Here is a 17,163-nt window from a genome sequence, read left to right as displayed (position 1 = left end):
GCATTCCTATTTCTCCACATCCTCTCCAGCATCTGTTGTTTCCTGACTTTTTAATGATTTCTATTCTAACTGGCGTGAGATGGTATCTCCTCATTGTGGTTTTGATTTGCATTTCTCTAATGACCAGTGATGATGAGCTTTTTTTTCATATGTTTGTTGGCTGCATAAATGTCTTCTTTTGAGAAGTGTCTGTTCATATCCTTTGCCCACTTTTTGATTTTTTTTTTCTTGTAAATTTGTATATGTTCTTTGTAAATTCTGGATATTAGCCCTTTGTCAGATGGGTAGATTGCAAAAATTTTTTTCCCATTCTATAGGTTGCCTTTTCACTCTGATGATAGTTTCTTTTGCTGTGCAGAAGCTCTTTAGTTTAATTAGATCCCATTTGTCAGTTTTGGCTTTTGTTGCCATTGCTTTTGGTGTTTTAGTCATGAAGTCTTTCTCCATGCCTATGTCCTGAATGGTATTGCCTAGGTTTCCTTCTATGGTTTTTATGCTTTTAGGTCTTCTGTTTAAGTCTTTAATCCATCTTGAGTTAATTTTTGTATAAGGTGTAAGGAAGGTGTCCAGTTTCAGTCTTCTGCATATGGCTAGCCAGTTTTCCCAACACCATTTATTAAATAGGGAATCCTTTCCCCATTGCTTTTTTTTGGTCAGATTTGTCAAAGATCAGCTGGTTGTAGATGTGTGGCATTATTTCTGAGGCCTCTGTCCTATTCCATTGTTCTATATATCGGTTTTGGTACCAGTACCATGCTGTTGTGGTTACCAAAGCTTTGTAGTATAGTTTGAAGTCAGGCAGCATGATGCCTCCAGCTTTGTACTTTTTGCCTACGCTTGTCTTGGCTATATGGGCTCTTTTTTGGTTTCATATGAAATTTAAAGTAGTTTTTTCTAAATCTGTGAAGAAAGTCAATGGTAGCTTGATGGGGATAGCATTGAATCTATAAATTACTTTGGGCAGTATTGCCATTTTCTCAATATTGATTCTTCCTATCCATGAGCAAGGAATGTTTTTTCCAATTGTTTGTGTCCTCTTTTATTTCCTTGAGCAGTGGTTTGTAGTTCTCTTTGAAGAGGTCCTTCACATCCCTTGTAAGTTGTATTCCTAGGTATTTTATTCTCTTTGTAGCAATTGCTAATGGGAGTTCACTCATGATTTGGCTTTCTGTTTGTCTATTATTGGTGTATAGGAATGCTTGTGATTTTTGCACATTGATTTTTGTATCCTGAGACTTTGCTGAAGTTGCTTATCAGCTTAAGGAGATTTCAGGCTGAGACGACGGGGTTTTCTAAATATACAATCATGTCATCTGCAAAGAGAGACAATTTAACTTCCTCTCTTTTTATATGAATATCCTTTATTTCTTTCTCTTGCCTGATTGCCCTGGCCAAAACTTCCAATACTATGTTGAACAGGAATGGCGAGAGAGGGAATCCTTGTCTTGTGCCAGTTTTCAAAGGGAATGCTTCTAGCTTTTGCCCATTCATTATGATATTGGCCATGAGTTTGTCATAAATAGCTCTTATTATTTTGAGATACATTCCATCAATACCTAGTTTATTGAGAGTTTTTAGCATGAAGGGATGTTGAATTTTATTGAAGGCTTTTTCTCCATCTATTGAGATAATCATGTGGTTTACGTCATTGATTCTGTTTATGTGATGGATTACATTTATTGATTTGCATATGTTGAACCAGCCTGGAGTCTCAGGGATGAAGCCGACTTGATCATGGTGGATAAGCTTTTTGATGTGCTGCTGGATTCAGTTTGCCAGTATTTTATTGAGGATTTTCACATTGATGTTCATCAGGATATTGGCCTGAAATTTTCTTTTTTGTGTGTGTCTCTGCCAGGTTTTGGTATTAGGATGACGTTGGCATCATAAAATGAGTTAGGGAGGAGTCCCTCTTTTTCTATTGTTTGGAATAGTTTCAGAAGGAATAGTACCAGCTCCTCTTTGTACCTATCACAGAATTCAGCTGTGAATCCATCTGGTCCTGGGCTTTTTTTGGTTGGTAGGCTATTAATGACTGCCTCAATTTCAGAACTTGTTATTGGTCTATTCAGGGATTCAACTTCTTCCTGGTTTAGTTTTGGGAGGGTGTATGTATCCAGGAATTTATCCATTTTTTCTAGATTTTCTAGTTTATTTGCATAGAGGTGTTTATAGTATTCTCTGATGGTAGTTTGTATTTCTTTGCCGTCAAAGGTGATATCCCCTTTATCATTTTTTATTGTTTCTATTTGATTCTTCTCTCTTTTCTTCTTTATTAATCTGGCTAGCAGTCTATCTATTTTGTTAATCTTTTCAAAAAAATCAGCTCCTGGATTCATTGATTTTTTGAAGGGGTTTTCGTGTCTCTGTCTCATTCAGTTCTGATCTGATCTTATTTATTTCTTGTCTTCTGTTACCTTTTGCGTTTGCTCTTGCTTCTCTTGTTCTTTTAATTGTGATGTTAGGGTGTCGATTTTAGCTCTTTCCTGCTTTCTCCTGTGGGCATTTATTGCTATAAATTTCCCTGTAAACACTGCTTTAACTGTGTCCCAGAGATTCTGGTACATTGTGTCTTTGCTCTCATTGGTTTCAAAGAACTTATTTATTTCTGCCTTAATTTCATTATTTACTCAGTGGTCATTCAGGAGCAGGTTGTTCAGTTTCCATGTAGTTGTGCGCTTTTGAGTTTCTTAATCCTGAGTTCTAATTTGATTGCACTGTGGTCTGAGAGACTGTTTGTTATGATTTCTGTTCTTTTGCATTTGCTGAGGAGTGTATTTATGTGGTCAATTTTGGAATAAGTGTGATGTGGTGCTGAGAAGAATGTGTATTCTGTTGATTTGGGGTGGAGAGTTCTGTAGATGTCTATTAGGTCTGCTTGGTGCAGAGCTGAGTTCAAGTCCTGTATATCCTTGTTAACCTTCTGTCTCGTTGATCTGTCTAATATTGACAGTGGGGTGTTAAAGTCTCCTAGTATTATTGTGTGAAAGTCTAAATCTCTTTGTAGGTCTCTAAGAACTTGCTTTATGAATCTGGGTGCTCCTGTATTGGGTGCATATATATTTAGGATAGTTAGCTCTTCTTGTTGCATTGATCCCTTTACCATTATGTAATTACCTTCTTTGTCTTTTTGGGTCTTTGTTGGTTTTTGTTGCTGTTATTGTTTTTTTAGATGGAGTCTCGCTCTGTCACCCAGGCTGCAGTGCAGTGGCGCGATCTCAGCTCACTGCAAGCTCCGCCTCCTGGGTTCACGCCATTCTCCTGCCTCAGCCTCCTGGGTAGCTGGGACTACAGGCACCTGCCACCACACCCAGCTAATTTTTTGTATTTTTAGTAGAGATAGGGTTTCATCCTATTAGCCAGGATGTTCTCTATCTCCTCACCTTGTGATCTGCCCGCCTTGGCCTCCCAAAGTGCTGGGATTACAGGCGTGAGCCACCGCACCTGGCTGGGTCTTTGTTGGTTTAAAGTAGGTTTTATCAGCGACTAGGATTGCAACCCTGCTTTTTTTTTTTTTCTTTCCATTTGCTTGGTAAATCTTCCTCCATCCCTTTATTTTGAGCCTATGTGTGTCTTTGCACATGAGATGGGTCTCCCGAATTACAGCACACTGATGGGTCTTGACTCTTTATTCAATTTGCCAGTCTGTATCTTTTAATTGGGGCATTTAGCCCATTTACAATTCAGGTTAATATTGTTATGTGTGAATTTGATCCTGTCATTATGATGCTAGCTGGTTATTTTGCCCATTAGTTGATGCAGTTTCTTTATAGTGTCGATTTTTTTTACCGTTTGGTATGTTTTTGCAGTGGCTGGTACTGGTTTTTCTTTTCCATATTTAGTGCTTCCTTCAGGAGCTCTTGTAAGGCAGACCTGGTGGTGACAAAATCACTCAGCATTTGCTAGTCTGTAAAAGAGTTTATTTTTCCTTCACTTATGAAGCTTAGTTTAGCTGGACATGAAACTCTGGGTTGAAATTTCTTTAAGAATGTTGAATATTGGCTCTCACTTTCTTCTGGCTTGTAGAGTTTCTGCAGATATATCCGCTGTTAGTCTGATGGGCTTCCCTTTGTGGGTAACCTGGCCTTTCTCTCTTGCTGCCCTTAACATTTTTTCCTTCATTTCAACATTGGTGATTCTGATGATTATGTGTCTTGGGGTTGCTCTTCTTGAGGAGTATCTTTGTGGTGTTTTCTGTATTTCCTGAATTTGAATGTTGGCCTGTCTTGCTAGGTTGGAGTAGTTCTCCTGGATAATATCCTGAAGAGTGTTTTCCAACTTCATTCCATTCTCCCCGTCACTTTCAGGTACACCAATCAAACATAAGTTTGGTCTTTTCACATAGTCCCATATTTCTTGGAGGCTTTGTTCTTTCCTTTTCATTCTTTTTTCTGTAATCTTGTCTTTACACTTTACTACATTAAGTTGATCTTCAATCTCTGATATCCTTTTTTCTGCTTGATCGATTTGCCTATTGATACTTGTGTATGCTTCACAAAGTTCTTGTGCTGTGTTTCTCAGCTCCATCAGGTCATTTATATTCTTCTCTAAACTGGTTATTCTAGTTAGCAATTTCTCTAACATTTTTTCAAGGTTCTTAGCTTCCTTGCATTGGGTTAGAACATGCTCCTTTAGCTTGGAGGAGTTTGTTATTACCCACCTTGTGAAGCCTACTTCTGTCAATTAATCATACTCATTCTTTGTCCAATTTTGTTTTCTTGCTGGCAAGGAGTTGCGATCCTTTGGAAGAGAAGAGGTGTTCTGGTTTTTGGAATTTTCAGCCTTTTTGCACTGTTTTTTCCTCATCTTTGTGGATTTATCTACCTTTGGTCTTTGATGTTGGTAAGCTTCAGATGGGGTTTCTGTGTGGACACCTTTTTTGATGCTGATGCTGTTCCTTTCTGTTTGTTAGTTTTCCTTCTAACAGTCAGGCCCCTCTGCTGCAGGTCTGCTGGAGTTTGCTAGAGTTCCACTCCAGACCCTGTTTGCCTGGGTGTCACCAGCAGAGGCTGCAGAACAGCAAAGATTGCTGCCTGTTCCTTCCTCTGGAAGCTTTGTCCCAGAGGGGCACCCACCAGATGCCAGCCGGGGGTCTCCTGTATGAGGTGTCTGTTGATCCCTGCTGGAAGGTGTCTCCCAGTCAGGAGGCACGGAAGTCAGGGACCCACTTGAGGAGGCAGTCTGTCCTTTAGCAGAGCTCGAGCACTGTGCTGGGAGATCCGTCATTCTCTTCAGAGCTGGCAGGCAGGAACATTTAAGTCTGCTGAAGTTGCACCCACAGCTGCCCCTTCCCCCAGGTGCTCTGTCCCAGGAAGATGAGAGTTTTATCTATAAGCCCCTGACTGGGGCTGCTGCCTTTCTTTCAGAGATGCCCTGCCCAGAGAGGAGGAACCTAGGGAGGCAGTCTGACTACAGCAGCTTTGTTGAGCTGTAGTGGAGTCCTCCTAGGTCAAACTTCCTTGGCAGCTTTGCTTACACTGTGAGGGGAAAACTGCCTACTAAAGCCTCAGTAATGGTGGATGCCCCTCCCCCAACCAAGCTAGAGCATCCTAGGCCAACTTCAGACTGCTGTGCTGGCAGTGAGAATTTCAAGATGGCAGATCTTAGCTTGCTGGGCTTCATGGGGGCGGGATCCGCTGACCTAGACCACTTGGCTCCCTGGCTTCAGCCCCCTTTCCAGGAGAGTGAACGGTTCTGTCTTGCTGGCATTCCAGGTGCCACTGGGGTATGGAAAAAGAACTTCTGCATCTAGCTCAGTGTCTGCCCAAACAGCCCCCCAGTTTTGTGCTTGAAACCCTGGGCCCTTGTGGTGTAGGCACCCAAGGGAATCTCCTGGTCTGCAGGTTGCAAAGACCATGGGAAAAGCGTAGTATCTGGGCCAGAATGCACCATTCCTCACGGCACAGTCAGTCATGGCTTCCCTTGGCTAGGGGAGGGAGTTCCCTGACCCCATAGGCTTCCTGGGTGAGGCAATGCCCCACCCTGCTTCAGCTCACCCTCCATGGGCTGCACCCACTGTCTAACCAGTCCCAGTGAGATGAGCCAGGTACCACAGTTGGAAATGCAGAAATCACCTGCTTTTGTGTTGATCTCACTGGGAGCTGCATACTGGAGCTGTTCCTATTTAGCCATCTTACCAGCCACCACCTATTATTATTATTATTAAGAGATGGGGTCTTGCTATGTTGCCCAGACTGAAATGCAGTGGCTATTCACAGGCCTGATGATGACTCACTGCAGCTTTGAACTCCTGGGCTCAAGAGATTCTCTCACCTCAGCCTCCAGAGTAGCTGGGACTATAGGCACACACCACCATGCCCAGCTTCTGATTGATGTTTGGATTCAATGATTTATTTGTATATTGACTTTTTGAGTTGGCTGATCAAATGCTTCTCCTGAAATGTGTAAAGTATCTTGAGATGGTTCTTTAAGCTGCTAAAGATAGAAGAGGAGAGAGAAAAAAAGAGGTGAATTACTAATTTGTGGCTAATATATGATGTCTACAGGAACAGTAAGCTCAGCGCAAACCCCTCATGGGACCTCCTGCCACACATCTTATTTGTGCTTGTCCTTCTTTTGAACAGTATGCCTACATTTTAGAGAAATCAAATAATTCTAGATTCTGTATTAAGGTAGCAAATAGTGTATGCTTGTAAGTTATAATGCTATTCTCTTCATGTGCTGCTCAGATTTACTTTTCTAGTAGATTTTTAACTTATGAATTTAGAGTGCAAAATTATGAGTCTAATAAAGAAAAGTTAAGGTTACTTTTCATGCTAATTGAAGTATCCTTTAAAAAATTATATGAAGGTAATTAATTTGTGGGCAATTACTGAATTTAATGTTTGAGAATTTTTAGATGGGTTTTCACTGAAGTGTTTCTCTTTGACTTGTAGGTATTGCTATTGATTGACATTCAAGTCTCTTACATCAACACCAACCATGAAGACTTCATTGGCTTCGCAAAGTACGTGAAACACTTGATGGCCACATGCATTCCTCCTGTTGATTTGTCTCAAACACACATTGTGAATTTTTACTACAGTTTCACCACCTTTGAGAATACAATCTGTGCCAGGATTAACTCTCAGTGTGCCTACTTAGGAAGTCTGAGCTCCATGGTCGTAGGGCAGGGATATTTACTATTCTCTCAGTAAAGTAGTTGGCTCTATTATGCAGCATATGAAGTGATGTATGTCTTACATACTTATCATCTCATCATTTTTGGATGATGTTCTGCAGTTTGTACTTGAACTCCTATAGAAAAACAGTAATTAATGCATGTTTAAAATTTTGAGGGGAACAGTCTTTCACATCAATTTGAAATACCACATGTAATTTACAGGATGAAAGATGTTTCAACTTTTCTAAGTCAGAATCTAGAGGCCTGTTTTTTTTTTTTTAAACTTTCCTTTGCGAAATTAGATGTAATCTGTCAGGGTGAACATTTTATTTTCTGTAAAGTGTGTATACAAATATTGCCATTTTTCATATACGTTATCATGCAAATGTTATGGTTAGTTACTCAGGATTGGCTATTCACTGTGTGACATTTTGAAGACCTTGAATGCACTATCTTTTCCTGCCCATTAGTGAAACCAGTTTTTGATTTAAATAATCTTGATATCACCTTTAAAATATATTTTTGCATTTAAGTGGTTCCAACTTCAAGTATATAAAATATAGCCTATTTTATGTAAAATGTAAAACAAAAGAGCCTATGTACTTTTACTTAAACTGAGTATTCAAGAACAGAGACAAATAAAAAAAGACAGAATGTCAAATTAATTTATTTTATTACATTCTGACTTAGAAGAAATGGATATGCAGACCCTGTGACCTAAACTAAACAGTGGCCTGAGGAATTTACAGGCATGTTTTAGGGAGAACAGTCCCAATTATCCAAGTGAAAATTATCTCATCCTAAACTTGGCTGTGGTTGTGATGTCCTAGCCAATTGTGTAAATATCTTTTGCATCCAATGACGATTACTAGTGAAGGGTAGATAAGATTTCTTCCACCATTTTCTGTCTGTGGCATACGTGTATTCTTGTTAGAACCCAACGATAAATATGTGCCCTAGTCTAGTTGTCTTTGCAGCCACCCTGCCCACACCCACTTCTTGATAGGTATTTGCCGCACAGGCATTTCGCACAGACTTGCCCTCCTCTCTTTTAGCCCCAAGACTCTCACCATGTGTTCTGTTCATTTCCTTCTGCAGACTCACCTAAACTGTAACATACATCCTTATCCCTAGGTCCGGAAATTTTTTCCAGGTTTCCTCCACAGTCAGTGAACTCTAGGGAGCCTGTGCCAAGCTCTACTCTAGTTTCTATAGTGGGTTGGGGGGGAATGTAGAAAAAGAAAAAAACTTTTTGCCTTTTAGGAGCTTGCCAAATAATTGAAAAGTATAGAGACACACAAGTAAAAATTTAAACTGACACATTCTTCATTTTCCTCAATGCTTCTCTGAGGAATTTAAAAGACAAACAAATCCTTGAGACATTTAAAATAATAGGAATGCTGCCTTTAATGTTGATTTTCATGGATTACAAATGCCAGTTAGGTTCTTACAAAAATGTAGCAGATGTCGATGTAAACTTGACACAATAACTTAAAAGTGAAAAGGATGCTGCCTTGTTGTGGTACCACAATTAGAAGGGGAAAATGTAGAAAAAGTCATAATCCATTTAGAAAGGTTCAAATTTAAACATATTATATAACCCGTGCTTCAATTTAAATTTCACCTTTATAATCTTCTTGAAACTTTTTTTTTCTATGATAAATGAGCTAGAGTTTCTTTTCCAATAAATTTCCATATTTGCTGCCTTAGAAGCTGTTGGACTATGGTTTTATATTGATTATATTGATTTATAGGTTTTCAAGGGCAGGTGATTTTTCAAATTTAAGACTTTCAAGCACAATCTTTTGACGTAGTCTCTCTGTGTCTGGTCCTATTTTTCTGGTCCAGGTGTCTGGTCCTATTTTTCCAGCAGTGAGATAGACTATGAATCTTTATGATATTGGGGAGAAAAAAGAAGCATAGGTAAAACTGCTTTAGAAAGCCAGCAACTCTACACATTTCTCATCTAATTTAAATTGCACACTTAAACCTTCTTTAAAGGACTGATCTGGGAGTCAACAATCCAGGTTGTTTTTCCAGGATATGCCACTGATGAGCTTTGGGTTTTGGCAAGGCGCTCAGCCTTTCTCTATCTGTTTACTGATGTATCAAATGGAATAATAATCCTTGTCTTGTATACCTTTCAGGATTGTCAGAAGATCAAATTAATCAAGTTATGTGGAAATCCTTTAAAAAAAACTATGGTGTAGTCTATAAATGTGAGAGATCCTCCCTGTCTCTCACTCTCTCCACATACATGCACGCGTGCACACATACACACACATACACTCACATTTGATTACTAGATGTACCATTTTACTTTATGATGTAGTTATAATGACTTAAGTATGACTGTCACTGGAATATTTTTTAGCTGCTAATATCATTATCTCTAAATGTGATATTTTGCCCCAAGACTCAGAGATAAATGTCCTTTCCATTTGTATGTCGACTTGGAATTGACATGGGGTGACGTGGGGTGATTATGAAGATGAAGAAATGTTCATTTCAAAATCACTTTGAGGGGTTGTGGTATTTTTTGTGCTTTTAAAAATTAAAAAAATATGGTTGTAGCTATAAATTTTAAAGTTGGCAAGAATGCTGTTTCCATCAAGGAAGAAAAGTCAAGCCATATTTGAAGACAATTATGTAAGTATTTTTAAGTTCCAAAGACAGAAAATTAAGGTCTGGGGTTGAAGAAAACAAGCATTTGTTTCATGAGATTTTTAGAGAGTTGCCAAAAGAGAAGGAACTGCCTCCCAGATTTATAGGATGGTGATGTACATAGTACTTTACACATGTAATTTTTTTCAACTTGGATGACTTTTTGTTCTAATTTTTTAAAAAGTGAAAATGAATTGCTAAAATTGGATTAATAAAATATTTAGTTTCAGAGTAGCATTCAGGACATCTCAAAATTCTTCTTTCTGTTATAGAATTTATACTGTCATGTTTAATATGTGACACTTTTTTTCCATCTTCTAGTTATTTGTTAGACATGGCCTGTAAAATATGTACCGTGTGTAATGTGTCCAAATAAGCACTGCTCTAGGCTTGCTTTGGAATTTCCTGGCTTCTAAATGTTCTTTCAACTATAATATGGTTTCTGAGCCTGAAAGTTCAGCATTTCAGAAGAAAACGTCAAATTTCTTTGTGACTTAAGGGTTTTAATTTGTCATTCTCTTCTTTAGAAAAAAAACCCTAAATTACATATATTTTTACATAATATAGCTAGTTTTTGCTATTTAAGAAAATAAGAACTGGCCCAATTGTTCCTTCATTCACTTCCCCTCGTCCTCAGTAATCCTCTTTTGAACAAAAAGGCAATCTTGTTAGTGGAATGCCTTGGGAAGTGAAATTTCAAACTCCTCTGCTCTTCTTCATTTGTTCCATGACACAATTTGCTTTCTGAGTTACTAGGATTTATGCAGTCCAATGGTTAAAGAGAAAGAGGGACTATAGATATGTGCCGTTAGAGTGATATCTCTATACACCGCAAGCAGCAGACCAAGGTCTGTTTGTTTTTCAATCTGCTCAGTAGGTCTCAACACCTGTTTTCTCACAGTTGAAATGATACAGTGTGCAGATTTCAGTTCTTGTTATTTGAGCACCATGAAAATTCCATGGGTCTTAAGATTTGTTATATCTTTTTCCTGATCCTCTGGAATGCCTCTATTGCCGTTTTACTGAAGGCAGTGCATTTCAACCTTGCCACTAAATTCCAGAGCAATCTTAGTCTTTCCCTTTACATTCTTAGTTTATTTTTCCCTAATGCATAATTATATTCTATTGTAATAATGTTTCTAGTTCCTAATCTTACATGAGAATGCTCTCTCTCTCTTGTGGAATCAAAATTTAGGTATTGGAGTATAAAAAGATCCTTTTTTTGACTTACATGCAAATTTAGGAATTAAATGCTTGGTTGCTTACTGAGATTGTTGTCAAGTAGAAATACAGGATTGAGCAACTTGAAAGGATACCATTCACATATCCTGTTCAAATAAGTTATAAATTCCAATGTTCCAAGCACCATTTTAAAAATAAGTAGACTTCCAGTTTTCTCTTTCATCCTCAAATATGTTATTTTAAACTTCATCTTCATCCTTAACATGAATCTTAGGAGGTAAGTGATTCTTCTTTTGCAGACTCCCAAGTTCTGTAAGATTTTCTTTCATAATAGCCTGAGCCTTCATTAAAGATCCTGGAGGAGAAACGGACATTGTTTCTTCTCCCTTTGGCTTCAGTCTGATTGGACGGAGCCTGGACTATCACAGTGTAACCTGTGATAAGTTACACTCTTGGGACTCTTGTGAAGTGTTCATAATCTTTCTTGGATAATATAAAAGAACAGTCTAAAAGAGCTTTACTCTGTAGCACCATTGCACAATAGAACTTTCTGAGATGATGGAACTATTGTATAATCTATGCTGTTCAATACAGAAGCCACTAACTGTATGTGGCTATTGAGCAGTTGAAATGTGGGTAGTGCAATGAAGGCAATAAATTTTTAATTTAATTCAATCTAATTAAAGTTTTAATCTGGCTACCAGCTACTGCATTGGACGGCAGAGCCCTACAGTATAGTGACTCCGGCTGATGGCTCTGGGACCTTCACTGTGGGTCCTACTTTATTGACAGCTTAGTGGTGACCTATGGTGGTAGCTACTAAGAGAAAGAGCAAGGAAGCCTCTTAATTGCTACTAAACAAGTCTAAAAGAGCTTCTTTACTCTATAGCACTGTTGCACAATAGAAGTTTCTGAGATGATGGAACTATCATATAATCTGTGCTGTTCAATACAGAAGCTACTACCTGTATGTGGCTGTTGAGCAGTTGAAATGTGGGTAGAGGTAGAGGCACACTCTGATATTTGCTATGGAATCTACATCTCAAAGGGACTCTCCATTTCCTTAATGCATCTGAGCCCTCTTTGAGTGGCCTTAGTCTGTGTTCCATTCTCTTTTTCATCTTCCTTTCACTTTTCGGCCCACTGCAATCTAGTTTCTACCACTCCACTCCACTGAGACTGCTTTTGTCCAGGACAAAACAGTTAATCCAATGGACAATTCTGAGCCTTTCATTTGACACCACCGTTAATCACTCCTTGTTGAAGAGATCTGTTCCTTTGCTTCAATAACCTTCCACTCTCTCCTGGTTTTCCTCTTTTCACTCTAGCCACTTCTCAGTCTTTAGGAGCTCTTCATCTTCTGATCATGGCTTAAGAACTATTCTTTAATCAATTTTCCACCTAGACCCCCTTCTTTTCTCACTCACTGCATTATTCCTAATGGATCTTACCCACTCCAATGGTTTTAGTTGCCAACTTTATCTGATGACTCCAAATCTAGATCTTCATTTCAAGACTTTTCACTGGACTATGTACCATATTCAGATGTCTACTGGACATCTCTACTTATATATCCTAGAGAAGCCTCAACCTTCTAGTCCCAAACTAAACTCCTCATCTGCTCTTATAATTTTTAACTTCTATATTGTTCCCACTTTCTGTGGATGGCACCTCCCAGTCCTATTCTTTGCTCCTTGTTCCGCTCATATCTTTGTCTCCATCCATCTTTACCAAGTTCATGTGATTCTATCTCCATAATATTTTTTGAATTCATCTATTTCTTTCTATCATCATTGCCACTACTAAAGTTAGTCTTCTCTTACTTGAGTTACTACAACAGTCTCTCTGTACCCCTGTCATCCTCTTTCTCATTCCTTCTGAGATTCTCTGTTACTTTCAGAATAAAGTCTAAACTTATTAATGTAATTTCCAAGGCTCTCTATAATCTGTATCTTGTTTACCTCTTCAGCCTGTTCTATTGTCACTATCCCTTTCTACTCTACTCCCTAACTCTATGCTGCAGCCAGTCTGACCACTTTGGGATCCCTAACTGTACCATACTTTTGCTTTAACACATGCCTATGATATGCTTCTTCAAATTATTTAGGTTTCCTAGTACAGATGATCATTGATAGTCTGGTTGTAAATAACCCTGGCATCAAAACAGAATTCCATACATATTTCTTAAGATACTACCATAAACCCTCTGCTAGGTAATGTCAGTGATGAGAGAGGTAGAAATACCAAGATTAATGCTCTTGACTATCAAGGAGCAGGCATTGTTGGAAACCCAACTATAATACAATCTTGTTTATAAAATACAGGCACAGACCAAGGCTTTGGGAGTGCATGAAAAGGAGAGATAACTGGAGGTTTCTAAAAAGGCATAATTCAGGCATGATGCTTGATTGGAGTTTTAAGACTGGACAGAACTCCAATAGTCAGAGACAGGGGGTCTGGGCTGAGTGCTTCCTGTCTTCTCTGCTTGAGTCAATATTATGCATTTCAGGGAACTAATTTGTACTAAAACATTGCCTTGATCATGTCACTTGCTGGCACAGAAACATGGAATGTTTTCTGCTGCCTTCAGAGTAACAGCCAAATTCTCCATAACTGGCCCCAATGTACAGTTATTATACTCGATGGCTTTTGAGATCACTTACAAACCCCAGTCTATGATTGGATAATTCTGCCATAATAGTTTTACTCTCCACAACTTCCCCATATGCCTCATCTTTCTACCTCCTGGCTTTGCTAATACCAGTCTATTCTCTTGGAACGTAGTCATTTGTTTTCCTTTATTAAAGTTTATCTTCTTTTCAAGTTTGCTACAAACATTTCAGATCATATCATCTGAAATTATATTTCTTGTCCCTGAACATTCAGAGAAATTACAATGGTATAGGATTTATTTGATAAATGGTCACACATCATAGACAAGGATAGGAGACTGTGCAAAAAAGTGTTGAGCCAAGAGATAACATTAGGGGTTCTCTGATTGTCTTCTAATGTACTCTTATTTTTATAAAAGTTTAAACTTCTTGTTATATACTTTTAGAATCATTATGTCTCAGCATACACCAATTTGGTTCTACATTTTAGTGTTCTGGCAAAGCCTTCCACAGTGACTTGTGTGTAGTAGGAATTTATATGACAAACGACAAATGTGCGTGCGCACACACACGCACATATAAGGAGATATGGGTAATTATATCCCACATTTAAAACAGAAGCACTTTGTTTTTGCTTTCTATTACATCCTCACATGTTTATTAGTATAGATTTTATTTTTTATTTGTTATTTTTGTTTTGTGTATGCATATCATTACTTGTACCAGACAAATTGTAGGCTTTTGATAACAAGAACTATACCTTATTCATATTTTTATCTGCTACGGAGTTCGTGCCCTATAGTTTTTGATTTATGTTAAACTAAAACACCATACATAGGTATGTTTTATAATATTTCAGAGTTAATTGGTTAAGTAACTATATCCAAGAACATGTCCAAGGGCTCAAGTTAACTTGCAAGTCCTTACAGGTTTTCTAAGGAACATATTTTTAAATAAATGTTTTGAAATACTCTCAGTTCAATTATTATGCAGAAGAATTATGAGAAAGAATGTATTCTAAGCAGGCAGCTTTTTTTGTTGTTGTTGCTTTTGAAGTAACTTCAAGTAGCTAAATACATCATTAGCAACAGAATGTTTAAGTTTATGGGGCCAATTGCTGCAAAAAGATTATTCTTTAGGTGGAAAATAGAGGCAACTTAGTGTTTTTTCTAACTCTAATATTTGAGATTGGCTTATAAAATAAATCTACTTTTCCTTTGGCATATTCTTACAAGTGGTAGATCCTAAATATGCATTATTTCACAGATGGAAACTGTCAATGGACATTGTCTTTATCTAGTGTAGCTTATAAGCTTCTGAGAGTAATTTTGCATCTCAAGGAATATTGGACCTAAAAGGAACCTAAGAAACAACTTGTTTAGTCCTCTAGCCCTCCTCTCTGTCTCTGTTTATGTCTGTCTCCTTTATGACACACATATACACATTTTATAGCTGAGCGACTGAAGTCCATTTTGATCAAACTTTTCACCTAAGGTAGCAAAGGAGTCATTAACGATCTTTGTGGCTTTTGCTTTACGTTCAACTTCTTTTCCCTTAAGTGATTTGAAGGGGACTGATACATAATTTTAGGGTCTACAATAATTTGTTCAAAGTAAGCACCTGTGGGTCTATCACAGGTTTTCACCACTAGTCAGTGCTTCAGTGAAAACATTATTCCTAAAACACAATTATGGTGCTTGGAAGAGATAAACATAACCTATGAAGGTGTCATGATCTCATTATAATAGTAGTTTTCTCAAGCATTCCTGGAAGAGCAGGAAGCCTGGAGGGTGCTGGAAAAGTGACATTTAATGTGGAAAAAGAAAGTAAGGAGGAGATCTGAAGCCCTTAGGAGAGTGCTACTCAAGACGCTGTGTGCGCCAGGGCATGAGGGCAGCCAGAGGGCGGTGTGGGCATATTGGATCCTGGTCACCTCTTTCACAGCCTCACCTACAAGACCTGAGTAATGTAGATTTAGATTGTTCAGAGAAGTGGTTAAAGAGGAAATAATTTCATGGTAATTAAGAGGATTAACCACTTAACAGAAAGCTGGAAAAATAAAAAACAAGGAAGGAAGAAGTTGAAATTAGCAAATTTTAAATTGGAAAAAAATATATACACAAAATATTTTTAGCAACCAAATACAGTATGGCCTTTCGCCACCCACCCCCTGCCCACCTTCAGTTGAATGCAGTGTTTTTTCATGAGTTTGAGTGAAGGAAAGCAGCTTAAATGTATCAGAGGAGTTTATTAAAAACTTATTTTGATCAGCTGTTCTAAGTGTGGTGTTGATTTCTAACTTGTTACTGCAGCACAACATCCCATCACTTTAAACAGTTGACTGAGGGCTTTAGTCTCCCTTTTCTCTATTTTAGACTATTTCATTGATCTCCAAAACAGCTTCCATAAACTATTAAACAATCTGTAAGAATACTGAGTATTGCTGATCTTCCCAGAATAACCAAAATGAGTTGTGTTTCTTATATTGATAGGTGTTTATTCATGGATCCACCAAAAGAAAGCCTTTGTCCTTTTGAGGGATAGAGTAACCTAGTGATGAAACGTGTGGGCTCTGTTGTTAAGTTGTTGGAGTCCTTTCTGGCTTTTAACCCTCTGTGCTTATGTCTAAAATGAGGGTTATAATGGCATCAACTTCATTGGGCTTTTCATCAAACAGATATTTCATGAAACCAAACATGTGCCATGTCCTTTGTAGGCCCTGGGGATATAGCAGTGAACAAAACAGACACAAACCCCTGCTCATTAGGAGCTTACAGTCTAATGGAAAAGGGCAGACAAACACAAAAAATAAATACACCGTGTAGTGTGTCGGAAGGTGAGAAATGCCAGACAGAAAAATCAAACAGGGTAAAGGGGATGACAGTCTTGGAGGAAGGGAGGGATGCGGTTATAAATAGGGTGGTCAGAGTAGTCCTAACTGAAAAGATGGATTTGAATGAAGACTTGAGATGTTGGGAACCATGCAGATGAAAGCGGGAAGTACATCCTAGGGAGCTAGCTTGCCTGAAGGCTCTAAATGGGAGTGTATTGGGTGGGTTTGAAAAACAGCAGATGCCAGTGTGGCTGGAACTCTTCAGGGAACAAGGTGAAGGGTAGGAGGAGATGAGTCAAAGAGGCAGTGGTGGGGGTTGCTTGAGTAGGGCCTTGTAGACCCTTGTATGGACTTTGGCTTTTACCATTAAGTGGAATGGTGTTGATGCAGTACACAGTTTCGAGCAGAAGAGTAACATAGTCCTTCTGAAAGTATCACTCTGGTGTCTGTTAAGAATAGACTTCAGGGAGACAAGTGTGGAAGCAGAGACCAGAGAATAAATGATTACAGTAATCCAGATGAGGGATGGCAGTGTCTTGGACCAAGGTGGGACCAATGGAAGTGATGAAAAGATGGTTAAATGTTAAATGTATTATAAGAAAGTAGTCGACAGCATTTTCTGATGGTCGGATATGAGTTGTGAGAGAAAGAGGAGACAAAGATTTTGGCCTAAGCACTTGGATGTATGGTATAGAATTGCCACTAGTTAAGAGGAGGAAGGAAGACTGTGGGTGGAACAGATTTTAGGG

The 17,163-nt window shown here is 38.5% G+C and overlaps 1 protein-coding gene across 9 annotated transcripts in view; it reads left to right on the top strand.

The window, feature by feature from the left end:
* The window catches only part of DNM3 (dynamin 3), a 583,300-nt gene that overhangs the window by 239,696 nt on the left and 326,441 nt on the right, over positions 1-17,163 (top strand). For all 9 annotated transcript variants that reach the window (XM_055111556.2, XM_034940650.3, XM_003824660.4 and 6 more), the window contains exon 12: positions 6,897-6,967. In XM_055111556.2, the coding sequence (XP_054967531.2) occupies positions 6,897-6,967 (71 nt within the window). The remainder of the gene's footprint in view (positions 1-6,896; positions 6,968-17,163) is intronic.

The sequence above is a fragment of the Pan paniscus genome, chromosome 1, assembly GCF_029289425.2.
Source record: "Pan paniscus chromosome 1, NHGRI_mPanPan1-v2.0_pri, whole genome shotgun sequence".
Classification (NCBI taxonomy): Eukaryota; Metazoa; Chordata; class Mammalia; order Primates; family Hominidae; genus Pan; species Pan paniscus.
This window is presented reverse-complemented; position numbering and strand designations above follow the sequence as displayed.